The 13,674-nt window shown below is 36.9% G+C and overlaps 2 protein-coding genes across 2 annotated transcripts; both read right to left on the bottom strand.

Moving 5' to 3' along the window:
- Positions 1–1,083: 1,083 nt before the first annotated feature.
- On the bottom strand, positions 1,084–7,385 carry LOC133851079 (pectinesterase-like). Its single transcript, XM_062287382.1, has 3 exons — positions 6,252–7,385; positions 5,703–5,863; positions 1,084–2,015 (listed from the first exon to the last, which is right to left on the bottom strand). The coding sequence occupies exons 1-3, from the start codon at positions 7,085–7,087 to the stop codon at positions 1,321–1,323; spliced, it is 1,692 nt and encodes a 563-aa protein (XP_062143366.1). The 5' UTR covers positions 7,088–7,385; the 3' UTR covers positions 1,084–1,320.
- A 1,958-nt stretch (positions 7,386–9,343) lies between these two features.
- LOC133851078 (pectinesterase-like) lies at positions 9,344–13,479 on the bottom strand. Its single transcript, XM_062287381.1, has 3 exons — positions 12,503–13,479; positions 12,029–12,189; positions 9,344–10,253 (listed from the first exon to the last, which is right to left on the bottom strand). Exons 1-3 carry the CDS (start codon positions 13,339–13,341, stop codon positions 9,559–9,561), a joined length of 1,695 nt encoding a protein of 564 aa, XP_062143365.1. The 5' UTR covers positions 13,342–13,479; the 3' UTR covers positions 9,344–9,558.
- Positions 13,480–13,674: the final 195 nt, after the last annotated feature.

Genomic DNA, 13,674 nt, shown 5'->3' on the forward strand with positions numbered 1-13,674 from the left:
TCATACACATGAATTTATAAGTTTATTTTGAAATCACATAGATTTTCTTGTAATAAGGTCAAATTATAGGGAACAATTTAATAAGTTTGTTTGTTTTTTTTTTTAAAAAAAAAAAAATTGTAAAAAACAAATGAATAATCAAGTCCAAGGCTGCCGGCGTACTTTCAAGTTTCTAGTTTAGATGTGCATGAAACTATCTCTCATCTACGCATGTGGTAGCAGCACTAGCAGTGTCATCATTACAACCTGTTTCAAAGTTTCATATCAGAGCTCCAGGTTTCATCATTTTTCTCTTTACATCCCGTGATTTCCGGATTGTCGCAGGATTTGCTAGTATTGTCATCCACGAAATCACAATGCTTGATAGACTTTTGGGCAATTGGCATCCTATGTGCTTGGGCTGTTGGAACATGCAGGGACCACATGATACTAAGTAACTCTCTCAACTCTGTCTTATCTCTTATGTAACATGGGCTGGCTTGTTGTCTAGAAAGGGCTAGAAAGCCTAGACCCCTAATTTTTGGGAGTGCTTAAACTCAGTGGATTTTAGGGCAATGCCCATCGAGGGCCTCTTACAATCCCTTAGAGCATTTTTATTCTTTCTCCTCCTCACTTTCCTTTCTCTCCAAGCCTCACCCAACAGAAACACCCTACGATTCATGCGGACAAATGACACATTGTAAACCGTTATATATAAAATATAGTTAAAATTTAACAATTTGAGAATTAATCTCAAATGTTTAAAAAATTTGAGGAGATGCTAATCAGCTGCTCATCAACTTCAAAGCGACTCTCCCAACCTATCCACCCAGCAGCTATTTCTCTTTCTCCCACTCACTTGTCTAAATGACGAATGAAATGAGTAAACTGGAATTCAATCACCAAATTACAAGACTAGGACAAAATTATTTCGATTGATTTGCGAGGAAAGCACCGGATGAAGACCAAGATTGAGGGGCACGTATTGCTGGAGAGATCGATGAGAGAGAAAGAAGGGAAATGAATATAAAAATAACTAAAATGAAATAGAAAGAAAGATTGTTTCTCTAGACATAGAGTAGAAATCTGACAGAGTTAGATTAATTAATAGAGAATGAGTAGAGAGCTTGATAAATGAGTGCTTTTCTGAGTTTTCCCTAATTTTTGGAGAAACACTAAAAATAGAGAGCTTGATTATAATAATGCTCTTACAATCTACTGTCTCAATCCATTGGAATCTTTCTCAAAGGGGTTTTAGAAGAAAAACCAATACGAGTGTCATATATATATAGCTTCTAATGTTACCAATAAAACAAAAAGAGGAGACTTAATTTGCTGCCTTCAACTCAAATTGGCATAGTAAGGAATACTCGTAGAATTCAGCCACTCATTTCCCAGTATAAATGCCCCTACTGTAAACTGGCTTGCCTCGGTTGAGCTGTTGATGACCCTATAACCAGGCCATGTCACTCTTGCACTTGTATTTGAGCCCGGACCTCGGTTCATATACTCTCCATAGTAAAGAGTACTCAATGCAAATGTGCCATTCCATTCTAACCATCCAGCCGGGTCTACCAGATCATCAATGTAGGATTTAAGAAAAACAGTCCTAGAGTACTCTTTCCATGGACGGCCTAGATATGTCTTAAAAGATGATTTTACTGGGATTAAATCTGCAGCAGCCGTGACTTTACAGTTCAAGATTGAGATCCCTGTGTTCTGGTTAGGGTCTTCTCTCCCTTGGGCAGTGAAAATGTTCTTTTGGTTCTCGTTTGGTTGACGGGCATATAAGTTGCAGTTTTGGAGCACGACAGCAGCGTTACCAAAGATGAAGTCAACAGTGCCGTAGATGTCACAGTCGCGATAAAACTGTCTGAGGGAATGGACATAGAGGGTGTCTTGGTAGCCAACGAAGCTGCATTGGTAGAATGCTGAGAAATCTGAACCGCTCCTTAAGGCCACGGCTTGATGCTTGCTTGGCCCTGCTGAGTTCTCAATGGTTATGCCCTTGGCTATGAATCCATTCCCCACCACAGCTGTAAGTAATTAATCACAATAAATACAAGAAATATTAGATGGTGCTAATTAATTACTGCATATTATACATGACTATATATTCTTGGTCTCTTTATAGAGCATAGAGTTTCTAAGGGGTAACTTAATCGATCGGCTGGAGACTACGTATCATAAAATAGAGGTCACTAGTTCGAATTCCCGCTCCTCTTTCTGTGTGGACATGTAAAAAAAAAAAAAAAAAAAAAAAAAAAAGAGTACTCCCAAGACTTCACAATCATGTCATATATTGATGATACAGATATATATGTTCAGAGCATTCAGGGAAGGCAAAAGCTGAGCTACGTACAAAATAAATTTGATATTTCTTAGAAGCTTGCTCTAGCTGTTCAGAAAGTACCCGACGTGCATGCGAGTGGTAAAGATATAGATCATCTTGATTTAAAAATCAATTAATCTATTTTCAACTATATATATATATATATATATATATATATGTGATGGACTAAAATTTCTTATTTTTCTATTGAAGTTCGAAAAATGGACATTCTACAATACTCTACCGTCAAGATTAGGCTTGACAATTTTTAACATGACCTGTGAACCCGACACAAACATAATACAAAAATACAAAGTTTGAGTTTAGAGGTAATCGGGTTTGGGTCATAATCGGGTTGACCCGATTATGACACGGTTATAATCGTGTTTAGTGGGTTGACCCGCTAACACGATTATAACCCATTTATTTTTTTTAAAAAAACTGAAACAAACCCTAGCGGCCCCATCTTTTCTTTTTAGTTTTCACTCTCACGCCTCCTCTCCTTAAGCCGTTTCAATGGTTTCATGCCTCCTTCAAGTCTTCAACGAATTGACTTTCATTGTCTTCATATATACTTTCGCTTCAACGTCTTTACGCCTCCTTCACTAGTGAAAAATACAATCTTTTCAACGAATCAACCGAATCGACGCGATGGGCTTGGATGCAATGACGTGCATGTTTCAAATCTTTGATTTCCCAGTTGGCTTCAGTTCACGGCCATGGCTTGCTTGGATGCGATAGGCTTCACGCTTGTCTTCTTCAAACGAAGACCAAGAGTCGAAGACGATCCTTCTTCTTCTTCTGACGAAGTCACGAAGCTTCTTCACTCTTTAGTTCTTCTTCTTCTTCACAACGGGTTACCCAGGTCGTACTCGAATAACTTGGTGAACAATAGGGTCGTGTTCGGGTTTAAAGATTCAACCTTATTATTAATCGGGTCGGGTTTGTGTTGGACCCGATTATGTAATCGGGTCGGTCGGGTTGACACGAACCCGACCTGTTAACCCAAATTGCCAAGCCTACTCAAAATTAGTGCAAGTCCACGTCATCTAGATAAGTTCTAAATTCTTAGACTCCGTTAGTTTCGGTGTAAAATAATTTTCGTCGAAAAATATATGTTTTTATTGAAATAATGCTTTAAGAAAATATTTTTCACTAAAAATATTTTTCGGTGTTTGGCGCGTACATAATATCACAATTCTTTTAATATTTATTTTCATTCAATCATATTAACTTATAAAAATCAATTCTGATTTACAACATAAAAATATTAATATAAAATAATTAAAAATAAAATTAACCTAATAATTTGAGTTCCAAAAGTGGTATGGTTGAGGCCCATCGATGGTTTGTTGGTGGCAGACGGTGGCCTATCCGACGGTTTGAGAATGAGAAACTCAAACTCAAACTTAAAAAAAGATTTACAAAATTTAAAAATGAAAATAATTTTTCAGATTTAAAGAAGCTTTTTAATTTCAATCACACCAAGTACCAAGAAATATTTTACGTCTAAACAAAATGGGCCTTAGTCGAAGGTTATCCATAATTGCCTAATCGAGAAAGGTCTCGATAGTGTTAATCTTTCTGAATAAATTTAGAGCTATATACAATCCAATCAAAGGATTACAGCCACTTCTTAATATCTATAAAAATCAACAAGATGCAAACTAAACAGGAGCATAATGTAACAAAACCCTACTTTAGATCACTGGTCATTTGGCTCATTTGTCAACCAAAAGCAATTTTTATTTTTTTTTATTTTTTTTTTATTTTAAAAAAGCTAACCAAAAGCAATTAAAAGCCACGTCACATGGCTTTGCCGACAAAATAAGCAACTCACTCTCTTCAAGAATCGACTGCACGGGTTCACAGAACGCCGGTCCCAACCACGAGCCACCGACAGGCACTACAAATTATTGAATTATCTTTTGAATGTGGTCCGATCAAGGCACGGCTTCGCAGCTTTTTGATCGTATAATTGGGACCCCAACAATCATGATCACTATAAGCAAAAGTTTCCTCCAAATTCAAATATTAAATTTATTAAACCCACAATTCTTTACGTTTTTTTATTTTTGTTTTTACATGAACTTTAATAAGATAAATTTATTTTGTTAACGAATATTCAAGTGTATTTTTTTTAATTAAAAAAAATTTGTAATGTGACATAAAAGTAAAAGCTGTTTTTTTTTTTTGTTTTGTTTTTTATTTATTTGAATTGTTTGTGAATTTTTTTATTGTAAGAAAAGAAAACAAAAACCAAAATAAAAATTTTAACAAACAATTAAAGCTAATTCTTACATGTTTCATATTATCCTGCTCATAATCATCAAATTAACGACAAAATAAAAATGACTGAATGAAAGGTGTTGATCTGTTTAAGAACATTTGTCAAACTTCAAAAAGAAGAAACTAAAAAGTAATTGAGGCAGATTTGTCAACTATGCTTTTAATTAGACGTTGCCTATAAATGAAACAAATTATGACCGACAGCTATGTGATGGACACAATAAGTATCATAATTCAGTGAGTCTTAACTATCCAATTATTATTCAGTGAGTGTTAATTAATTACAACCTTGAATAATATTCAATCATAATCAAATTATGCGACCTTTAAATCTTACATGGACTCTCGATCTCTTATATATACTTATTCTTTTTGTATTTAAAAAAATATATAATTTTTAAAATTATTATTGAATTAAAATCTAATAATGAAGATCGATCCTCATACTAAAAACACATGTAAAGATGCGATGAGGGGTGTATAGTAGCACCCCTGCATTTTTCTTTGCCGTATGCCATCAGACAAGCCCCGTGAATATATAGGGAATGAACTAATATAGAGTAATTGTTACTAGTACTCTAAAGATGCGATGATGGGTGTATAGTAGCACCCCTGCATTTTTCTTTGCCGTATGCCATCAGGCAAGCCCCGTGAATATGTAGGCTTGTCGATTCTAAGACAAGAATAAAAGACAAAAGCAAAGAGCAAAAAAAATAATTAGATACGTTGAACCCAATTAGCTAAATTCTTGTGAGCAGATTGCCAAATGGTAAGGTTAGCCACAAACTCGTGTCCCACATTTCACGGGATTACGAAATAATTAACGTGTACGTACATCGATCATGCAATAAACGCAAAGGTCAAGAACATCACCGTACGTGTACGTCAAAAAACCAACACAAAACCCTATTTCTTCGTCAAATACCCAATCAAAAATGTTTGTTTTTATTTTATTTTTTTTATTTAAAAAAAATAGATAAAATGTGTTGAAGAATGACACTAAACATTAGAATACTAAATAATAAATATATAGTACTCACACAAATCAAATTAAGTTGAAAAAAAATATATGTATAGGAAAAGTTGAAGTTTTTAAACTCACCTACGGTGGCTGACTGGAATGTAGTCCACCCATCCACCACATTCCTACTCGCTTTCACAACTGTCTTTCCGATCCCATCACCGATGAACATCAAATTGATCTTCTTCCTCACAACCTCCACATTTTCAAAATATGCCCCGGCCTTTATGTATATCACAAACCTACATAACAAAAATATTATTACAAGTTTTTACAAACTTATGAAAGATTTTACGTTAATTACGTAATAAATAATTAAATTTATTTGAATTGTTAAATTATAATGCTAACTCTTTTTATTTATGTACTTATGTTATACCACGTGCATAACATGACACTCAACAGTGTACAATGACGTAAATTATTACATCAATTTATAAAAAGAAATAAAAATTATAGTAAAGTTAAGTACGTAAGTATTTTTGTCTTTAATAATAGACCAGTACTACTCTATGAAAACGGCTTTATTTATTCGTTTTATTTCAAAATAAAGTTAGAGATGACTAATAAAGTAATATCTCAAATTATTAGAATTAGAAGGCCAACTGTATCCGATTTTGTATGACAAACCTGGTTGTGCTTGAGTTTGGAGCTGCAGCCACTGCTTCACCAATGGTGGTGAAATTTCCAGTGCCATCCTTAGCCACCACCAAGTCATATTCGGTCCCATTCACCGAAGATTGTAACAGTTTCCGATCTTTCGGCGAAACCCATGACGGAAACCCATTTTTCATGCTTCCATACTCGGGGAAGACCTCGGACGACATGGATGTTTTAAGAACCCCTGGGATCTTCTTGAGCATGACGAGGGAGTTGCTAACGTGCTGAGAGATTTTATACAATCTGTTCTTGATTTTGTCTCTCACATTTCCTTTGCTATAAGCGAACCCGTCAAGACACGTGTATTGGTTCGTCATTGCGGCGCTCAACAACGTTTGACAGTCGTGGTAATGCTTGGAGACTACTGCTAATTTCTTGGGGGAGAGATCGGAGAGAATGGTTTTAAGCTGGGCAATGGTGTCATCAAAGAGCTCAACGCAGTCGTCGAGAGCCCTCTTTTGAAGCGGATCGAGTTTCTTGAGCCGCCCTCGGATGCCCGTGCAGTTTGACGACGAGGCTTTTACCTCGTACACGGTGTGGTTTACAGTGGCTGAGATTATTTGCGAGAGTGATTTGGAACCAATATCTGGGATGGAAGAGAGGGTCGAGACGCATAGGTTTGGGTAGAGTGTGCCTTGGCATGTTGAGTGGGCTACTTGGATGTGTTTGTGGAGGTGTACACGGGGGATATCTGTGGTTTTGGGGTTCTTTTTCAAATGGGTTATTGAGGAGAGTAGGAGTAGAACAATGGCTGAAATGGGTAAGAAAGTAAGCAAGAGTTTACATCTTTTTCTGAGGTTAAACATGGTGGCCTGGATGTTGAGATAGCTAGAGAGAGAGGAAGAAGCTAAGGGATAAATGAGTGATAAAAAATAAGGTGGTTTTGATGCTTGTTAAATGTAGTGATGGGGGGTTGCCTGTTGTCAGTTGATCTCACAACTCACAAGAACAGCATGGAAACTGGAAAGGAGATTTATTGGATATGGTTGGTAAAAAAGGAACTGAGCCAGGTCTACTTGAATTTGGTTTGGAGTGTAAATGGTGTGTAGGCATCATTCATTTCTTTGCCTCGGAGCACTGCTTTCTTTTATTCTCTTTGATAAATTCCATTGGCCGGACATAAAATTTGAGCCTTCAAAAAGATTTGTATGCTAACCCACGAAACCTAAAAGTAAGGGTACTTTTGTAATTTTATAGTAACCGTTAGGATTTAACTGAAAATCTTAACGGATCGGTAATAATACAAAAAACTAAAAATTCGATACACTAAATTTAGAGTTTTTAACTTTAGAGAGTGGGTAATTAATTTACAAATGTTATAAAAGTTCAAAAAAGATTAAAAAGAAAACTAGAAGAGATCTCATGTAATTTTTTTAACATCCAGATTTTTCATGAGAGAAAAAAAAAAAAAAAAAAAAAACAAGAGTAACTAAATTTGGACGTTGAAAAAACTATCTAAGCCCCCTAACCCCGCCCCCCCCCCCCCCCCCCCCCCCCCCAAAAAAAAAAAAAAAAAAGAAAAAGAAAAAGGGCAAATATCCCAAAACGAAATTGTTTGAGTGATCAATGTAGCACATGGGGTATTTAATCGAGCAAAGAGAAGCCATTGTTTAGGTAGAAAGTGGCTGTACTTTAATTTGATCATCAAAATGATCCTGAGATGCATTGCAAGATAGGGATTAGAGATGGAATAAGCACAGCACCGACAGCTTTTGCTTCTTGCCAGTTGCCCTCTACTTTCCAGAGTACTTTAATGATGAAGGCATTAAGCGAAGAAGAAGATACTCAGAAGGGCCCTCTCTCTAATCATATAGAAGTTGACCCAAGTTCTGCATGCATCTTTATCCTTACTGTGTATCTGAATTTTTTTTCAAATTATTTATCAAAATTTAAAAGAATTTGAGTATTTAATCCAATAAAAATTGAATTGTTCTAATTTATCTTCATCCTGATACATATTGGCACGATCTATAAACTTCACTATGTTAATTAAGTAGATAGTACATGCATGTGGGATTGATTAAGGTAAAAATTATTTAATTATCTAATTAATATTTTAACACAGTGAAATAAAGCTATAATTAATAGAATTACGGAAACTAGAGAAATTGCCACAATCTACAAGAGGGATATCGATCTATAATAGTCTATTTTTTTCTGCCAACTGCAAAATTGTAACCCTGAATTTGATGGTCCTCAAGTCACAAAATTCACTAGCGATCTCCAACAGGCAAAAATCTCAAACGATGTGAATACTGATCAATACTAGCAATCTAGCATTCAGGTCCTTAGCTTATTAAAAAATGACTACATAATGAAGAGCTAGAGGAAAAATAAATGCAAATTATCATACCCAAAATAAGTATTTCTCCAGTCACCGGTGTACCAAAAGAAGCTTAAATAAAATCGCATAAAATGTGAAATTAAATTTGAACCATTAAAAAAATTATAAAGAAAATTTTATAGTCTAAGTCAAATTCAACATTGTTGGGGTGCAATAATGCTGTTTTGCTCACGTAGACGGTTCTTAAAATGTCTTTCGAGATGTGATTTTAAATGTTATAAAAGATTTTGATTTTTCTCAATGAATTCCATTTAAATTTTAGAAGGAATATCGATGGGGTCGAGAACTACTGGTGATAAGATACGGATATTAGTAAATATGGTGGTTGTTAGTGATAAGATAGGAGATCAAATAGGGTTCATCATTTTAGATCTTACAAGGACAGCAGGTTGATCTAGTACTGCTTGCTTTCCCAAAACTACAAGCCTTGATGACAACATGTCGTCGGTGTAGGCCTATGATTAATGATTCATTCATCTTCCTCTTCACATTTGAAGTAGAAAGCGTTTTGCTTGATCCCGACCCACGAGTGCTCAAGATTAACTAATTATCGTACAATAATTAACTAATTTTAATAACGTTTATCTATAATTATTTTTTAATGTTGATATGATTGCTGGATCTAATCAACTCTTAGATTAATTATTGTAAAAAAAAATAAAAATCAAAGATTGATTTAAACTGTCATATAAATATTATAAGACAATTGCAAAAAAAATGCAATATATGACCTTATTTATTTATTTAACAAGGACTGCTCCAATTAAAATTTGACTGTTCTTGGACGAAAAATACACAAAAAGACCCAATTGAAAATTGGGAATAACTAAGAATTTAAAAGTCAAAATTAGAAACCCAAAAAAGAAATTGTAACGATCGAGGATTTATTTTATACTCTCCCCAAAACAAAAGAAGAGGCTTTATTTTCTACCTTCAACACAAACTGACACAGTAAGGGATACCGGTAGAATTCAGCCATTCGTTTCCCTGAATAAATTCTCCCACCGTAAACTGGCTTGCCTCAGCTGAGCTGTTGATGACCCTATAACCTGGCCACGTCACTCTTGCGCTTGTATTTGAGCCCGGACCTCCATTCATATACTCCCCATAATAAAGGGTACTCAATGCAAACGTGCCATCCCATTCCAACCATCCAGCAGGGTCTATCAGATCATCAAGGTAGGATTTAAGAAAAACGGTCCTAGAGTACTCTTTCCATGGACGGCCTAGATATGTTTTGAAGGAGGATTTTTCTGGGATTAAATCTGCCGCGGCCGTGACTTTGCAGTTTAATATTGAGATCCCTGTGTTTTGGTTAGGGTCAACTCTCCCTTGGGCAGTGAAAATGTTCTTTTGCTTCTCATCTGGTTTACGGGCGTATAAGTTGCAGTTTTGGAGAACCACAGCAGCGTTACCGAAGATGAAGTCAACAGTGCCGTAGATGTCACAGTCGCGATAAAATTGTCTGAGGGAATAGACATAGAGGGTGTCTTGGTAGCCAACAAAGCTGCATTGGTAGAATGCTGAGAGATCTGAACCGCTCCTTAAGGCCACGGCTTGATGTTTGCTTGGCCCTGCTGAGTTCTCAATGGTTATGCCCTTGGCTATGAATCCATCCCCCACCACAGCTGCAAGTAATTACAATAATACAAGGATTAGATTATGCTAAATCCTCCATCTTTTAATAATTACAATAACAGCCTTAATGTTCCTGTATGCTGTTCATGTACTTGTTTGAAGATTGGATATGCAGCGAACTATGACTAGATTTCAGCAAGTCATGTTACGTGGAGCCCAAGTACTTTTTGAGAAGTGATTCGATCACTACCAAAAAAAAAAAAAAAAAAGAGCAAATTTTGGATGGTTTTAAACTCATCCAAAAATACAGAAAAATCGTCTTGAATTAATTCCATACGGTTTAAAACCGTCTAAAATATAATGTTGCTAAATGAATTTCTAGATGGTTTAGGCAAAACCGTCTGGAATTGCAGACAGTTTGGTCCAGACCGTCCAAATTTATGTTTATTTATTTATTTATTTTTATTGCTTTTCGGCTTTCGGACCCCTTTTTATTTATATTAATGTAGTTAATTAATTATATAATGATATTGTTTTGTTTTGGGTTTAGGTGCCGCTAGGTTCATTTTGTCTAAGGTGTCAACGGTGCCGTCAGGTCAATCGACGGACGACGACGTCGAAGACTACGAGTGGATCGTCTGTAGCCAGTGGATCCGGATCGAGGGACAGAGCCTGGCTTGCATTTTCCAGTCTCTCAGCTCCAGCGACCGGAAACGCTGCTTGATCTCTCGTTTGTAGCCAATGGATCCGGATCGAGGGACAAAGCCGTCACCGTCTCTCCCTCAACACCCAATCAAATCTCCATCCTTTCCTCTTCTCCCGGCCGATTCGAAGCCGTCACCAAACTCGCCCTGAAATGCGACCGCAGATCCGCGAGCATCGGCGACGACGCGCGCATCCTCATCTCGCTCAAATGTCGCAACCTCATGCGCCTCAAGCTTCGAGCGTTGACGACTCCGCCACCAAAGATCTGAGGCAGTTGCTTCGATTGTCTCGATTCAGAAGTGCCAGAAGCGATCGAGGGTTAGGTCTTGGATGGTTGTGATGTTTCAGGGGGTTGTTTCTTTATACAAGTTTTTTGGGTGTCAAACGAAACGGAAGGTTGTGATTTTGACTTGGAAAAAAATCGGATGGATGTGGTGAAATTTGGAGGCATCACACGGATTGATGACATGGCGTGGGGAAAAATTTTTCCAGATGGTTTCAAAAGAAACCGTCCATAAAATTCTTTGGAAATAATATTTTTCGACGGTTTTGGATGAAACCGTCTATAAATTCATCCAAAACCGTCTGGAAATGTTATATTCTAGACGGTTTAGCTAAAACTGTCTGGAACTTTATAGACGGTTTAATCAAACCGTCCATAATAAATTTTTTAGAGACGGTTTTGAAAAAACCGTCGACAAATTTTGTTTTCTAGACAGTTTTAGAAACCGTTTAGAAAAAAATCGACTATAAATACTTTTTTTTTTGTAGTATTCTTACACAATAATTATACAATTCTATTTACATGAGGTGAGACTCATACGATAGATTTCACCTCATATAAGTAGAGTCGTGTATACTTATTATACAAGAAGTATTTTCCATACTCTTTTTATCCTCTCTTCAAGACATGTACCCGACATACATATTGGGTGTCGTAAACTTATTGGGTTTTGGTCTTCTCATTTTAACTAAGTTTGTGACCTTTCTTCATCACCGACATTTGTTTGTTTTTTCCTTAGCTGTTAATAAGAGATAAGGTTCAACCAATCAAATAAAAAAATCCAAAATTTTCAGCCAGAGAGAAAGAAAAGAAAGTCGAAGTTTTCAATTAACTCACCTACGGTGGCTGACTGGAATGTGGTCCACCCATCCACCACATTCCTACTCGCTTTCACAACTGTGTTTCCGATCCCATCACCAATGAACATCAAATTGATCTTCTTCCTCACTACCTCCACATTCTCAAAATATGCCCCGGCCTTTATGTATATCACAAACCTGCATAACCAAAGTTCAATTACTTTCATTTATCTAATAGACTGCTGCTGGATATTACTGCTTTTACTATAAATATGTGGTATGGTCTTACCTGAGTTTTTTTTTCATTTATGTTGGGACGTGGAGCAGTCATGTGAATTATCACCGCACTTTATAAAGAATTGTAATAAAAGTTATAGTAATTTAAACATTTTCCTCTTTACATATAGACCAGATTTTATTTAGTTTATTTCAAAATAATAAATTAAGTTATAGAGATCTCAAATTATTAGCTAGAAGGCCAACTGTATAAACACAATTTTGTATGACAAACCTGGTTGTGCTTGAGTTTGGAGCTGCAGCCACTGCCTCACCAATGGTGGTGAAATTTCCAGTGCCATCCTCAGCCACCACCAAGTCATATTTGGTCTCATTCACAGACGATTGCAACAGTTTTCGATCTTTCTTTGAAACCCATGAAGGAAATCCATTTTTCATGCTTCCATAGCCGGGGAAAACCTCGGACGACTTGGATGTTTTAACCCCGGGGGCCGGGATTTTCTTGAGCATGACCAAGGAGTTACTTAGGTGCTGAGAGATATTAGACAAGCTGTTCTTGATTTCGTCTCCCACTCCTGCTTTGCTATAAACCAGCTCGTCAAGGCACGTGTACTGGTTCGTCATTGCGGCGCTTAGCAACGTTTGACCTTCATGGTAATGCTTGGAGACTGATAATTTATCAGGGAAGAGATCGGAGAGAGTTGTTTTAAGTTTGGCAATGGTGTCATCAAAGAGCTCAAGGCAATCGTCGAGAGATCTCCTTTGAAAGAGAACGAGAGTCTTGATGAGCTTCTTTCGCAAGCGAGTGCAGTTTGTGAAGGATCCTTTGACCTCGTACATGGTGTGGTTTACATTGGCTGAGATTATCTGTGGGAGTGATTTGGAAGCAAGATCTGGGAAGGAAGAGAGGGTCGAGACGCATAGTTCTGGGTAGAGTGTGCCATGGCATGTTGTGCGGGCGACTTGGATGTGCTTGTGGAGGTGTATGCGGGGGATATCTGTGGTTTTGGGGCTCTTTTTTAAATGGGTTATTGAGGAGAGTAGGACTAAGACAATGGCTGAAATAGACAAGAAAGCATACGAGAGTTTACTTCTTTTTCTGAGAGTATACATGGCGGATGTTCAGACAGGACCGGAGATCAGAACTGAAGGAGAAATGTGGGAGAAATGCGGGAATGCGAAGGGATATATGAGAAGGGTCGTTGACTCGTTGATGCTTGTTCAATGTATCGTATTAATGGGGGTTGTCTGTAGGTGGGTCGCCGTGCTAGGCTGCTAGCTTATTAAATGTGATAATGTATTAAGGAATTGATTGGGTTACAACACCATCTCAATTTGGACACAACCTTCCTTTACAATTAGGTGAAACTCGTGTATGTGGGCTCCACTCTACTGTAAATGGGTTGTGTTGAAGTTATGCAAAAGAGTTGTACATTTAGCATTTTC

Source organism: Alnus glutinosa, chromosome 12 (genome assembly GCF_958979055.1).
Source record: "Alnus glutinosa chromosome 12, dhAlnGlut1.1, whole genome shotgun sequence".
In the NCBI taxonomy this organism is placed as follows: domain Eukaryota; kingdom Viridiplantae; phylum Streptophyta; class Magnoliopsida; order Fagales; family Betulaceae; genus Alnus; species Alnus glutinosa.

Excerpts from the sequence above, each read along its gene's own strand:
- LOC133851079 (XM_062287382.1), bottom strand. The coding sequence starts at position 7,087 with ATGTTTAACCTCAGAAAAAGATGTAAACTCTTGCTTACTTTCTTACCC. Across the intron at positions 5,864-6,251 it reads CCAAACTCAAGCACAACCAG|GTTTGTGATATACATAAAGG; the intron begins GTTTGTCATACA and ends TTTGTTATGTAG. Across the intron at positions 2,016-5,702 it reads ATTCCAGTCAGCCACCGTAG|CTGTGGTGGGGAATGGATTC; the intron begins GTGAGTTTAAAA and ends AATTACTTACAG.
- LOC133851078 (XM_062287381.1), bottom strand. The coding sequence starts at position 13,341 with ATGTATACTCTCAGAAAAAGAAGTAAACTCTCGTATGCTTTCTTGTCT. Across the intron at positions 12,190-12,502 it reads CCAAACTCAAGCACAACCAG|GTTTGTGATATACATAAAGG; the intron begins GTTTGTCATACA and ends TTGGTTATGCAG. Across the intron at positions 10,254-12,028 it reads ATTCCAGTCAGCCACCGTAG|CTGTGGTGGGGGATGGATTC; the intron begins GTGAGTTAATTG and ends AATTACTTGCAG.